The sequence below is a fragment of the Geotrypetes seraphini genome, chromosome 1 (assembly GCF_902459505.1).
Source record: "Geotrypetes seraphini chromosome 1, aGeoSer1.1, whole genome shotgun sequence".
Lineage (NCBI taxonomy): Eukaryota > Metazoa > Chordata > Amphibia > Gymnophiona > Dermophiidae > Geotrypetes > Geotrypetes seraphini.
This window is the reverse complement of record NC_047084.1, coordinates 154,204,886-154,217,156: the sequence shown is the minus strand read 5'-3', so window position 1 is coordinate 154,217,156 and position 12,271 is coordinate 154,204,886. Positions and strand designations below refer to the sequence as shown.

Sequence of the window (12,271 nt, the reverse complement as noted above, 5' to 3'; positions counted from 1 at the left end):
ATACACTTGTATGCTAGTATTCAAAACACTGCCATACTGAACTCTCTACTCAAAGTGCCCTCACCTCCAACCCCTCCATCACATCCCCCGGACTATGGCTGAGTACTTCTATGACAAGATTCTCAAGATTAATTTTGAGTTCTCAACCAAGCCACCTCCACCTCTCCCTCCCCCAGCCCACTCTGTCAACCCCTCCTTCAGCCTGTGCCATCTTTTCTTCCTGAAATCACTGACGAGGAAACTGCACATCGCCTTTCCTCCTCCAAACTACCTGCTCCTCTGAGCCTATTCCCACCCATCTTCTCAGCACTATCTCTCCTATTGTCATCCCTTCCATTTGTCACATCCTCAATCTATCACTATTCACTGCAGCTGTCCCTGATGTCTTCAAACATGCCGTAATTACACTGTTCCTCAAAAAAACCTTCACTGGACCCTACCTGCTCCTCCAACTATTACCCCATCTCATAGAGGCATAGAAATATGGTGGCAGATAAAGGCCAAGTGACCCATCCAGTGTGCCCATCCATAGCGTCCACTATCTCCTCCAAGCTGCTTGAATGTGTGGTTCACCACTGTTGCCTTCACCCATTTCAATCAGGCTTTCGTCCTCTGCACTCTATGGAAACTGCCTTTGCTAAAGTCTTCAATGACCTGTTCCTGGCCAAATCCAAAGGCCTCTGTTCTTTCCTCATACTTCTCAATCTATCTGCTGCTTTTGACACTTTAGACCACCACCACTCTTCTTACCTCTCATATCACACCTTTTAGAGTATACAGTGGTAGATCCTGGGACCTCTTCTTTTCTCCATCTATACTTATTCCCTTGGTGCTATGATCTCCTCCCATGATTTTCAGTGTAACCTCTATGCTGATGACTGCCAGATCTACCTCTCTACACCAAGAATCCAGGCTCAAGTCTAAGCCTGCCTGTCTGACATTACTACTATTAATTATTTCTATAGTGCTACCAGACGCACGCAGTTCTGTACAGAGTCACAAAGAGTAAGAAAACAGTCCCTGCTCGAAAGAGCTTACAATCTAAACAGGCAAGACAGACAAACAAGATGTCATGGATACAGTTAAGGGGAATGGTTAATCAGCTGGCTGGGTTGGAGGGCAGAGGAGTAGGGTTAAGGATTGAAAGCCATATTAAAAATGTGAGTTTTCAGTCTGCTTTTAAACAAGGGAAGGGAAGCGGCTTGACGGACATTGCTGTCCCACCACCACTTAAAACTGAACATGGCCAAGACTGAACTATTTATTCTTCCACCTAAACCTACTTCTCCCCTCCCCCCTCTCTTTAGCTCAGTGGGTAACACTCTCATCCTCCCGATCTCATCAGTTCGCAACCTCAGGATCATCTTGGACACCTCTCTCTCCTTTTCTGCACAAATCTAACAGACCACCAAAACCTTTTGTTTATTTCTCTATAATATCATGAAATTTTGATCTTTCCTCTCTGAGCACACAACCAAAAGCCTCATCCACACCCATATCACCTCTCGCCTACACTACTGCAACTTGCTTCTCACAGGTCTTCCACTTAACCGTCTCTCTCCCTTTCAATCCATTCAAAATTCTGCTGCACAACTTATATTCTGCCAGAGTTGCTATGCTCTCACCACCTCTCTCCTTAAGTCACTTCATTGGCTCCCTTTCCAATTCTGCATACAATTCAAACTCCTCTTACAAGTAAATTCACTCTTTAGCTCTGTAGCCCTCTCTTATCTCTCCCTATACTCTTCTTTGGGAATTCCACTCATCGGATAAGTCTCTCCTATCTGTACCCTTTTCCTCTACTGCCAATTCCAGGCTACATCCCTCCTCTCTTGCTGCACTTTATGCCTAGAACAGACTGCCTGAGTCTGTACGTCAAGCTCCAACTCTGGTAGTGTTCAAATCTAGACTAAAAGCCCACTTTTTTGAGATAGTTTTTAGCTCCTAACTCCTACTTGCTTTTAAAGCACCCACGACTGTTTTATCATTCATTCTCTGAGAAACTTCCTATCCTCCTACTTGTCCTGTTTGTCTGTTTTAATTAGATTGTAAGCTCTATTGAGCAGGAACTGTCCCTTGAATGTTTACTGTACAATGCATGCTCTTGTCTAACAACGCTATAGAAATGATTGGTAGTAGTAATACATATAAATGCTTACATGTTAGTGGCTACTTGTATTGCATGCAGGACTAGAGTAAAGACCAGGGCTAACTGTGTACCAATTGAATATTGCAGCTAAATGGATAGCTTTCTATTTCCATGCTTGTTTTGCTTCAGTTTCACACAGGCATTATACAGATACTGACAAATTCTATATAGTCCAACTAAAGTTAGTTGATGTAGGCTCAATCAGCGCTGTAAATTAGCACTTAACAGCTCGTAATTGGTTTTAATTGGACTTAATTGAAAGTTAAGGCGCCTAACTCGAAAACCTGGGCCCCACTTTATCAAACTGTGTTAGGGGTTTTTTTTTATCACAAGGCACCGTGGTAAAAGCTTCGACGCTTATAGAATTCCTGTGAGCGTCATGCAGGAACCTGCGATAAAATCCCTAATTCAGCTTGATAAAAGGAGGCCATGATTCTGTAAAATGTAGGCATACCTAAAAATGGGCGTGGCTGGGGCAGATCATGGGCATATTTTCGAGTTAGGTGCCTCTTTGTGAATTAAGCACCCTTTGGCGCAGGTATTTAGGCGAAGAAAGCTCTGAAATAAATAGGGTGCACCTAAAGTTAAGACGCCCACCGACAGTTAAGCGCCTGACTTTTATAGAATTGCGCTCGGCATCGCATCAGTTGGGCCCAGTGTTTTAGGCACATTTTAGAGAATCAAGTCCATAGTGACTTCCAGCAGCTGCTAACAAGGAAACTGCCTTTGAATATTGGTACGAGTTTACATGTTTGACAGCTGCCAGTAAATTGTAAAGGAATTTTTTTGTCAAATTTTTACTTGTAAGGTATATAATAAATAGACAAAAAAGTCACTACCCTGTGAACTGTCACTGTAAACAAAGAATTAATCAAACGAGCCTCAGACACACTGACAGAATATATAATTACAAGTCAGGTACTTTTAGCCAGTAAGGCAACATGTCCTTAATTATCGGCTCCTCTTACATGTCGGGTGGGAAATTTAGTAAAAAAAAACTCAGACACAGTCCGAGAAAAACATGACCCCCACCCGACTGTAGAGTAAAATATAATCAGCAGTGTGCCACACAGTTAAACAAAAAAGTGCCCAAAACAAAAACACAAGTACTTAGCTGGGAGAAAAAATAGTAGTGGGTCCTCCAGGTCGGTTCAGGAACTATCTCAACTCCGGTTGTACACACTCCGGTCTCACAATGGCTGGCAGCACACAGCAAGTCCAAAAAAAGAAAAACTATTCGTGCTTCCACACAGTCTTACAAAGAGTTCTCACAGGAGCCAACTTCAGTTGTAGCGCACTCTCGGTCCCAAAGGCAAACAGGATAAGGGAATTGAAGGGTATAGGTACAGGTATTAAATGAATAGGGGATGAAAGACTTAGGTAAGGTCCAATGACAGGTCACGGACCTGGGGGGCCGCCGCGGGTGCGGACTGTTGGACACGATGGACCCCCTGGTCTGACCCGGCAGAGGCAATGCTTATGTGCTTAAGTTCTTCAGCCACGCCCAAAGGTAGCCCAGCACACTGTTCACAATCTTCCCAGAACAATGGAAAAATAAAGAAAACAAAACAATCTCTTCTTCCGGAACCAAAAGCTGCCAGTAAACATATGGAGGGCAATTCTATAACTTGGTGCCTCCATATCGATATGCCAATGCCTCGTGTCGAGTGCCAGTTCTGTAATGGCACAACCGCAAATACCGAATTGGTGTGCCCAGATCATAGTAATAACCACGTACGCCAGGTCAATGTCAGACATAAATGGGTGTACCTAAGTGCATCATGCAGTGTGCAACTTATATTAGTCTATAAATTACACATATAAATTAGAGACTTCCCATGCGCCATCCACGTCTACCTCCTTGCAGTTAGGCATTATATTATAGAACTTAGGCATGACCTTATAGAATAGTTACCTGTTTATATAGAAACATAGAAAAAAGCAGCAGAAAAGGGCTATAGCCCACCACGTCTGCCCATTCCAAGTATCCCCTCCCCTGAATTTACTCCCTTAAAGATCCCACGTGAGTATCCCATTTTCTCTTAAAATCCGTCACGCTGCTGGCCTTTATCACCTGGAGTGGGAGTCTGTTCCAATGATCCACTACTCTTTCGGTGAAGAAGTACTTCCTGGAGTCGCCATGAAACTTCCCTCCCCTGATCTTCAGCGGATGCCCTCTGGTGGTCGAGGGTCCCATGAGCCAGAAGATATCATCTTCTGACTCGATGTGTCCCGTGATGTACTTATATGTTTCAATCATATCTCCCCGTTCTCTTCTTTCCTCAAGTGAGTACAGCCGCAATTTTTTTAAATCTTTCTTCATACGTGAGATCCTTGAGCCCCAAGACCATCCTGGTGGCCGTTCGCTGAACCGACTCGATCCTCAGCACGTCCTTTCGGTAGTGTGGTCTCCAAAACTGAACACAGTACTCCAAGTGAGGCCTCACCATGGCTCTGTACAACAGCATCATAACTTCAGGTCTCCTGCTGACGTGTGTATGGTAACTGCCAATTTTTGTGCCTCTGACATGTGTAAGTGGCTTGTAATTATGGCTGTCAAATTATAGAATTGCCCTTATAATTTCTTTTGTAAATTAGCCCCATAGTGTTTTGATTTTTGGGTTTGTTTTTATTAGTAGCACTGGCAGGTTTGTGGAAACTCCTATGTTTGCTTAGAAGAACCTATTGTTTGTGTTTTTTCCATACTCTGAAATGACTGCTCAGGTGACATGGCCCCACTTAAGAGGGGTCTTTTTATCCCACTGTTGCCAGAGTATATTTATATCACTATCAAGTTTTATTTAAAAATAATACGTTTTCATTTTACCAGCAACTGCTTTTCTTCTGTGTTTTTCAGCCAAGGAAAAATTTTGGATTCTATTCAGTACTTGGAAAAATTCATTGAGATTGCCAAAAATAACAATGTGAACCAAAGCCTCGTGGAATCGTGTATATGCCTTGGGGATATATTCAATACAAGAGTGAGTATTGGCTGCTGTGGTATTGTTATGTAATTTGTCTAAATTGAGGAGGGCTCCGGCCCTCGCTACGCCACTGGTTCCACTCCAGAATGTATGAGTGTTATCAGCTTCCTACCAGATTCAGATGGAGCTGATTTACAGCCCACAGTGCTGGCAATGTTTCATTTAGACATGTTTTATCCATTCTTTTCTTTTCTTTTTAATAAGTCTTTATTGAAAGTGGCACAGAGAACGCATACACAAATGCCAGTACAAGAAATTGTCATTACTGATCAATATCAACTCCCCCCCTCCCCCACAAATGCACGAAGTAGGAAACAGTACCACCCTTGTGCAATGCGCCCTCCCCTGCACACCCATTTTTCTATAGAAAACACAAACAAACTTGCTCGCCCTACACATAACAAAATCCAAGTTCTTCAAGGGCCTAGCCATCACCCACACTCCACATACTCCCCCTTCCCTCCGATCTCAAACTCACTCACACCCCCTCATGCATACCTGCCCCAACCTTCCTCCCCCTCTCTTCCGCAAAGAATATATACATTGTTTGCAGCAAGAAGAGAATCTATGTTCATTTCGTATCACTCCATGCTTTGGCAGTCAAGGAAGTGAGTCCACAGTGCTACATAATTCTATCAGGTATGCTCAATAAGTCCTAACCACTGTTATACCCTGCACAGAAGCAGTGACCGAAAGTCCCATACTGACGAGTTTGCTAGAATTATAACAAGCTCATTAGCAGATTCCGTGTAATGACCAGTATCACAGGCCACACAAAACCCCTGTCAAACTACTGACAGCTTTGAGCTATCAGTACGGCCCCCTGCCTTTACTTTCCTGTCAGTGCCAGAGCACTTTTTGGCTTAGGCACTAACAGGAAAGTCATGAAGCACATCCAAAAATAAAATATCCCTGGTAGTCCAACGAAACATTCTGACCTGATCCTCCTCAGTCAAAAACCAAAATATCCCTGGTGGTCCAGCAGACCCCTATCCAGACCCCCCAACCTGATTCCTTCCAGCCAGAAAAAAATTATACCTGGTAATCCAGTGGCCAGGCTGGGCCCTCTAGCTTGACAACCCTACCCCCCTACCCCCTCCCCAACTGTATGGGCCAGGACCCGAACTAAACTAAATGGATTGATGGGATTGAGAGGAAGTTTTGTTGAGAGGAACGAAGTGTTCTGGAAGTGGTCTATAAAATACTGAGTGGAATAGAAAGGACTAGGTCACATGCGATGAAGCCACTAAGTAGTAGATTTAAAACAAACTGGAGAAAATATTTCTTCCCATAACATGTAATTAGACTCTGGAATTCATTGCTGGAGAATGTGGCAAAATCCGTTAGGTTAGCAGAATTTTTAAAAGTTCTGGATAATTTCCTAAAAGAGAAGTCCATAGGCCATTATTGAGATGGCTTGGGGAAATCCACTTCTTATTCCTAGGATAAGCAGCATAAAATATGTTTTACTGCTTCAGATCTTGCTACGTACTTGGGACCTGGATTGGGCACTATTAGAGACAGAATACTGGGCTTGATGGCAATTGTTATGTTCTTATGTTCTTCAGGTCAGTACAGTATACTGATCTTATGGTATCCTGTCTTGACCTGAAGAATGAGATTTTGTTTTTTGAAAGTTAGTAAAAAATGTACAGTGCTACCCCACGAATTCACGGTCCGCGGTCCCGATTATTCACGGTATTTTATGACCGCGAAGGGGAGGCAGGAAAGGGCAGCTGGAGAGGTAGGAGAGGGCAGCTGGAGTGCCAGCGAGTGAAGGAAATCACTCGCTGAATGCTCTGACCACCTCCTCCTGTACTAAAGTCGGGACTCACCAATCAGGAGCTCCTTATGGGCTGCACCCGGGGTGGACTGCCCACCTGCCCCACCCCCTTGAATGCCACTGGTAACAGAGTGGGCAGCCATACTATAGAGCTAATATAAAAACGAGTACCTAAATGTCAAATAAATGTATGTACTGTACCTTATATAGTGTTCTTTAAGGATTCACATAAGTGTGAGTCCCACCCAAAACTCACCCAGGTTCCATCCATATACAGTGGTGCCTCACACAACGAACTTAATTCGTTCCAGGAGCAAGTTTGTTATGCGAAAAGTTCGTTATGTGAAACGCGTTTTCCCATAACAATACATGTTAAAAAAAATAATTCGTTCTGTAGCATAAAATATGCTAAGATGACATAAAAAAAGATAAATTTTTTGTTATTATTTTTATTTAGATACATCTAAAAACATAATTGTTTTTTAAAACAACACACATTTTTTAAATTTAAAGACAGACTAAGTAGAGTCTAATTTTACAGTGAGAGAGGGCAGAGTCTCAGCGGCAAAAACTGGGACTTAACTGTTCATTTTTTTTTTCTAGCATCGGGGAAGCGGCGAGAGTAGCTCCGCCCCCCCCAACGCATCAGCAGTAGGCGCCGGGCCCCTGCGAGCCGACGGTCCGCCACTGCACAGGGAGCCAGGCGGAGAGAGGGCAGTTAAGTGCAGTGCCTGCGCGGAAGGATGCAGCTCGGGCGACTTCGTTGTGTGAAACGAAGTTCGTTGTAGGAAGCAAGACATGAAGTTCGTTGTGCGCAGTGTTCGCTGTGCGAGGCGTTCGTTATGCGAGGCACCACTGTATATGTTCCCCAACCAAATATGTGTTGTGCAAGATAGGCAAATATTTACAGAAAGGTGAAAATTTGGCACATACGTACACATAGGTACACATAAACATATACATGCTAGTATATATTCTAAACATTTATGCATGGAACACATGTAAATGTTGATACCTGTTTTACAGAATCATCTGCCTGTTCTGGTTAGAATGATTTTTTAATGACCATTATGCTTTTGCAGCCCTCATTCTTTTTCCTGCCTGATTCTACTTTTCTTCTCTAACATCCCTATTCACGTAATCTCAGTTTCTTAGTTTGCTTCTGTTGAGATCAGAATTTTGTTTCATAGAAACATGATGGCAGATAAAGGCCAAATGGCCCGTCTAGTCTGCCCATCCACTGGAACCATTATCTCTTTCTCTATCCAAGAGATCCCACTTGCCTATCCCAGGCCCTTTTGAATTCAGACACTGTCTCTGTATCCTCCACCTCTTCTGAGAGACTGTTCCATGCATCTAAACTAAACTAAACCTTGGGTTTATATACCACATCTTCTCCACAAACGTGGAGCTCGGCACGGTTTACAGGGGTTGGGATAGAAAGGAACTCCAATGGAATTATAGAAGTAAGTATAAACAGAGGTTTGAGGGCTTAGTGTACCAGAGAGGGAAAGAAAAGTTACATTTTAGAGAATAGCCAAGTTTTCAGATGCTTACGGAATAGTTGAAGGGAGCTCAAGTTACGAAGTGGGGAAGAAAGATTATTCCAGAGCTCAGTGATTCTGAAGGGGAGGGAAGACCCTAGTTTACCAACATGGGATATGCTTTCTAAAGAGGGGAAGGATAATTTTAGTTTTTGGGCAGATCTGGTGGAATTTGGATTTAAAGAATTCCAGGATAATGGAATAAAAGGAGGAAGGATGCCGTGTAGGATCTTGAAGGTTAGGCAGGCACATTTAAAGTGGACCCTGGAGATTACAGGAAGCCAGTGGAGCTTGGACAGGAGTGGTGAGACATGGTCAAATTTACTTTTTGAGAAGATAAGCTTAGCCGCGGTATTCTGGATTAGTTGGAGTCTATGGAGGCTTTTCTTTGTTAGGCTTAAGTAGATAGAGTTGCAATAGTCCAATCTGGAAAGGATGGTGGATTGTACGAGGACGGCAAAGTGTTTTTGATGGAAGCAGGACCTCACTTTCCGCAGCATGTGAAGGCTAAAAAAGCATTTTTTTAATCAAGGAATTGAGGTGGTCATTGAAGGATAGTGAGGAATCAATGGTGATGCCCATTGATCAATGGTGATGCCCTTGAGAACTCCAACTGTAGTGAGGAGCCTGAGGGCAATGGGATGGAAGTGGGTAGTTGGTCTAATTTAGGGCCGAGCCAAAGTAGTTTTGTTTTGGACTCGTTCAGTTTCATTTGTACAGTGAGGGCCCAAGATTGGAGGTTCGTTATGCATGAGGAGATGTTTGCTGCGAGATTAGTGAGGTTCGAGTCGGTCTCAAGGAAGACCAGGATGTCATCGGCATAAGTGTAAAGTATTTCTAGGGGGGATAGGTGAAGGAGTTTCAGGGAGGACATATAAATGTTGAAAAGAATAGGAGATAGGGAGAACCTTGCGGGACTCCACATGTCGGTTTCCATGGGCGGGAGGGAAGCAGGCTCAGGAAGGAGCAGCGGCAGGGCCGATCCCACCTGCACGGGCGGAGGAAGGAGGAACAAGATGGAGGATAGCTTCCTCCTTCCTCTGCCTTGTGGAGTCGCTGGGGGGGGAGAATCTTTTGGCGGCCCTCAAGGGCTGAAGAGAAGTTAAATGCTGTGGTGGGCAGTTCAGCCTGAATCGATCCTGCACAGGCAGGAAGGCTTTCGGCAGCCACACAATGGAATGAAGAGAAGACGCTGTGGAGAATCTTTCGGTGGCCCTCGAAGGGCTGAAGAAGAAAGTCAGACCCTGCGGTGGGCAGAATCAGCCCAAATCTACCACCCTTTCTGTAAAAAAGTATTTCCTTAGATTACTCCGCAGCCTATCACCTCTTAACTTCATCCTATGCCCTCTCATTGCAGAGTTTCCTTTCAAATTAAAGAGACTCAGCTCATGCGCATTTACATTACTTAGGTATTTAAATGTCTCTATCATATCTCCCCTCTCCCACCTTTCCTCCAAAGTATACCGATTGAGATCTTTAAGTCTGTCCCCATAAACCTTATCATAAAGACCATGCACCATTTTAGTAGTCTTCCTATGTACCGACTCCATCTTTTTTATATCTTTTTGAAGGGGTGGCCTCCAGAATCGTACACAATATTCTAAATGATGTTTCACCAAAGTCTTATACAGGGGCATCAATACCTCCTTCCTACTAGCCATACCTCTCCCTATGCAACCTAGCATCCTTCTAGCTTTCACTGTTACCTTTTCAACCTGTTTGGCCACCTTAAGATCATCACATACAATCACACCCAAGTCCCACTCTTCTGTCGTGCACATAAGCTCTTCACTCCCTAATCTGTACCATTCCCTCGGGTTTTTGCAGCCCAAATGCATGACCTTGCATTTCTTAGCATTAAATTTTAGCTGCCAAATTTCAGACCATTCTTCAAGCTTCGCCAGGTCTTTCTTTATGTTATTCACACCATCCTGGGTCTGTACTCTATTGCAGATTTTCATATCATCTGCAAAGAGGCAAATCTTACCCGACAACCCTTTAGCAATATTGTTTATAAAAATGTTAAAAGGAACAGGCCCAAGAACAGAACCTTGAGGCACACCACTGGTAACATCCCTTTCCTCAGAGCAATCTCCATTGATCACTACCCTCTGTCGCCTTCCACTCAACCAGTTCTTGACCCAGCCCATCACTTTGGGACCCATCCCGAGGGCACTCAGTTTTTTTATTAGACGTCTGTTTGGAACACTGTCAAAGGCTTTGCTAAAATCTAAATACACCACATCTAGCACACATCCTCTATCCAATTCTCTGGTTACCCAGTCAAAAAAATTGATCAGATTTGTCAGACAAGACTTACCTCTAGTGAATCCATGTTGTCTCTGGTCCTGTAATCCACAGGATTCCAGAAACTTGACCATTCTCTGTTTTAAAAGTGTTTCCATTAATTTGCTTACCACAGAAGTCAGACTTACCAGCCTGTAATTCCCTACTTCCTTACTTCCACTTTTGTGGAGAGGGACTACATCCGCCCTTCTCCTGTCTTCTGGTACCGCTCCTGACTCTAGAGACTTATTGAAAAAGTCAGTCAGTGGAGCTACCAGAACTTCCCTAAGTTCCTTCAGCACCCTAGGATGTACACCATCCAGCCCCATTGCTTTGTCTACTTTATTTTAGCTAGCTCCTCATGAACACAACCCTCTGAAAATCAATCAGGGTCTACCACTCCTCCATCCCTAGTCACTTTTGTCTTCTGTGGTTCCGCTCCTGGCGCTTCAGCCGTAAACACAGAACAGAAATATCTGTTAAGTAATTCAGCCTTTTCTTTATCAGCTTCTACATATTCCTCCCCTTCACCTTTGAGTCTCACAATGCCACTTATGCACTTCTTCCTATCACTAATATATCTTAAAAATGTCTTGTCTCCCCATTTTACCATGTCAGCTATTTTTTCTTCCATTTGCATCTTTGCTTTCCTGACTACAAGTCCAGCCTCTCTTAACTTTTCCAGATATTTTTGCCTATCTTCCTCTTTCTGCGATCTTTTGTAGTTTATGAAACCTAACCTCTTATTCCTTACCTTTTCAGCTACTACTTTTGAGAACAAAAGTGGCCTTCCTTTCCTCTTACTTTTACTTACTTGCCTCATAAAAGCTTTGTCACCCTTACAATTGCTCCTTTCAGTTTTGCCCATCACATTTCCACTCCTTCCAGACGTTCCCATCCAGACAATAATTCCTTGACGTAAACCCCCATCCGAATAAAGTTATTTTTTTAAAGTCTAGAACCTTTGCTTTTGAATGAGCCCTCTCTAGCATGGATTATTACCTGATCTCCTGAATAAAAATAACTAATTCCATATTTTATAGAATAGTGATACCCAAGGGGAAAGGATGGCACTGCCATTTCACACATTCACATTAAATTGGTGAGCGTATTACCCTGAAATCAATATAAATACATTACATAGGCTTTATTTCTGCTGCTGACTTTTGCTCACCAGTAGAGCAATGTATGGACTTGCAAATAATGATTTTCCTAAGGTCTTAACCTTTTGGTACAGCACACAATTTAAAGTGACTTTGAATAACTTAAAAAAATAAACCTGATCTTTCAGTTTACTTTGCTGATTTTGAATCTCAGTTTGAGAAAAATTACATCAATGACATGGCATGTCCTTATTCCAGGGTGCATCCTTAAAAGAAGATTGTGGCTTTTGTGTACTGCATATAGTTTCAAATGGGGCATAGCAAGCAATACTATTTCTTTGATTATACAATGTCTCAATATTGCATTTGCAAAGTGAAATTAACCATTGCATGACACTGTACAAATGCCAATACAAAACTTT

At 43.1% G+C, this 12,271-nt stretch overlaps 1 protein-coding gene across 6 annotated transcripts in view; it reads left to right on the top strand.

Moving 5' to 3' along the window:
- TTC29 (tetratricopeptide repeat domain 29) overlaps positions 1-12,271 on the top strand; it is a 479,583-nt gene that overhangs the window by 428,532 nt on the left and 38,780 nt on the right. For all 6 annotated transcript variants that reach the window (XM_033940245.1, XM_033940255.1, XM_033940229.1 and 3 more), the window contains one exon: positions 5,007-5,130. In XM_033940245.1, the coding sequence (XP_033796136.1) occupies positions 5,007-5,130 (124 nt within the window). The remainder of the gene's footprint in view (positions 1-5,006; positions 5,131-12,271) is intronic.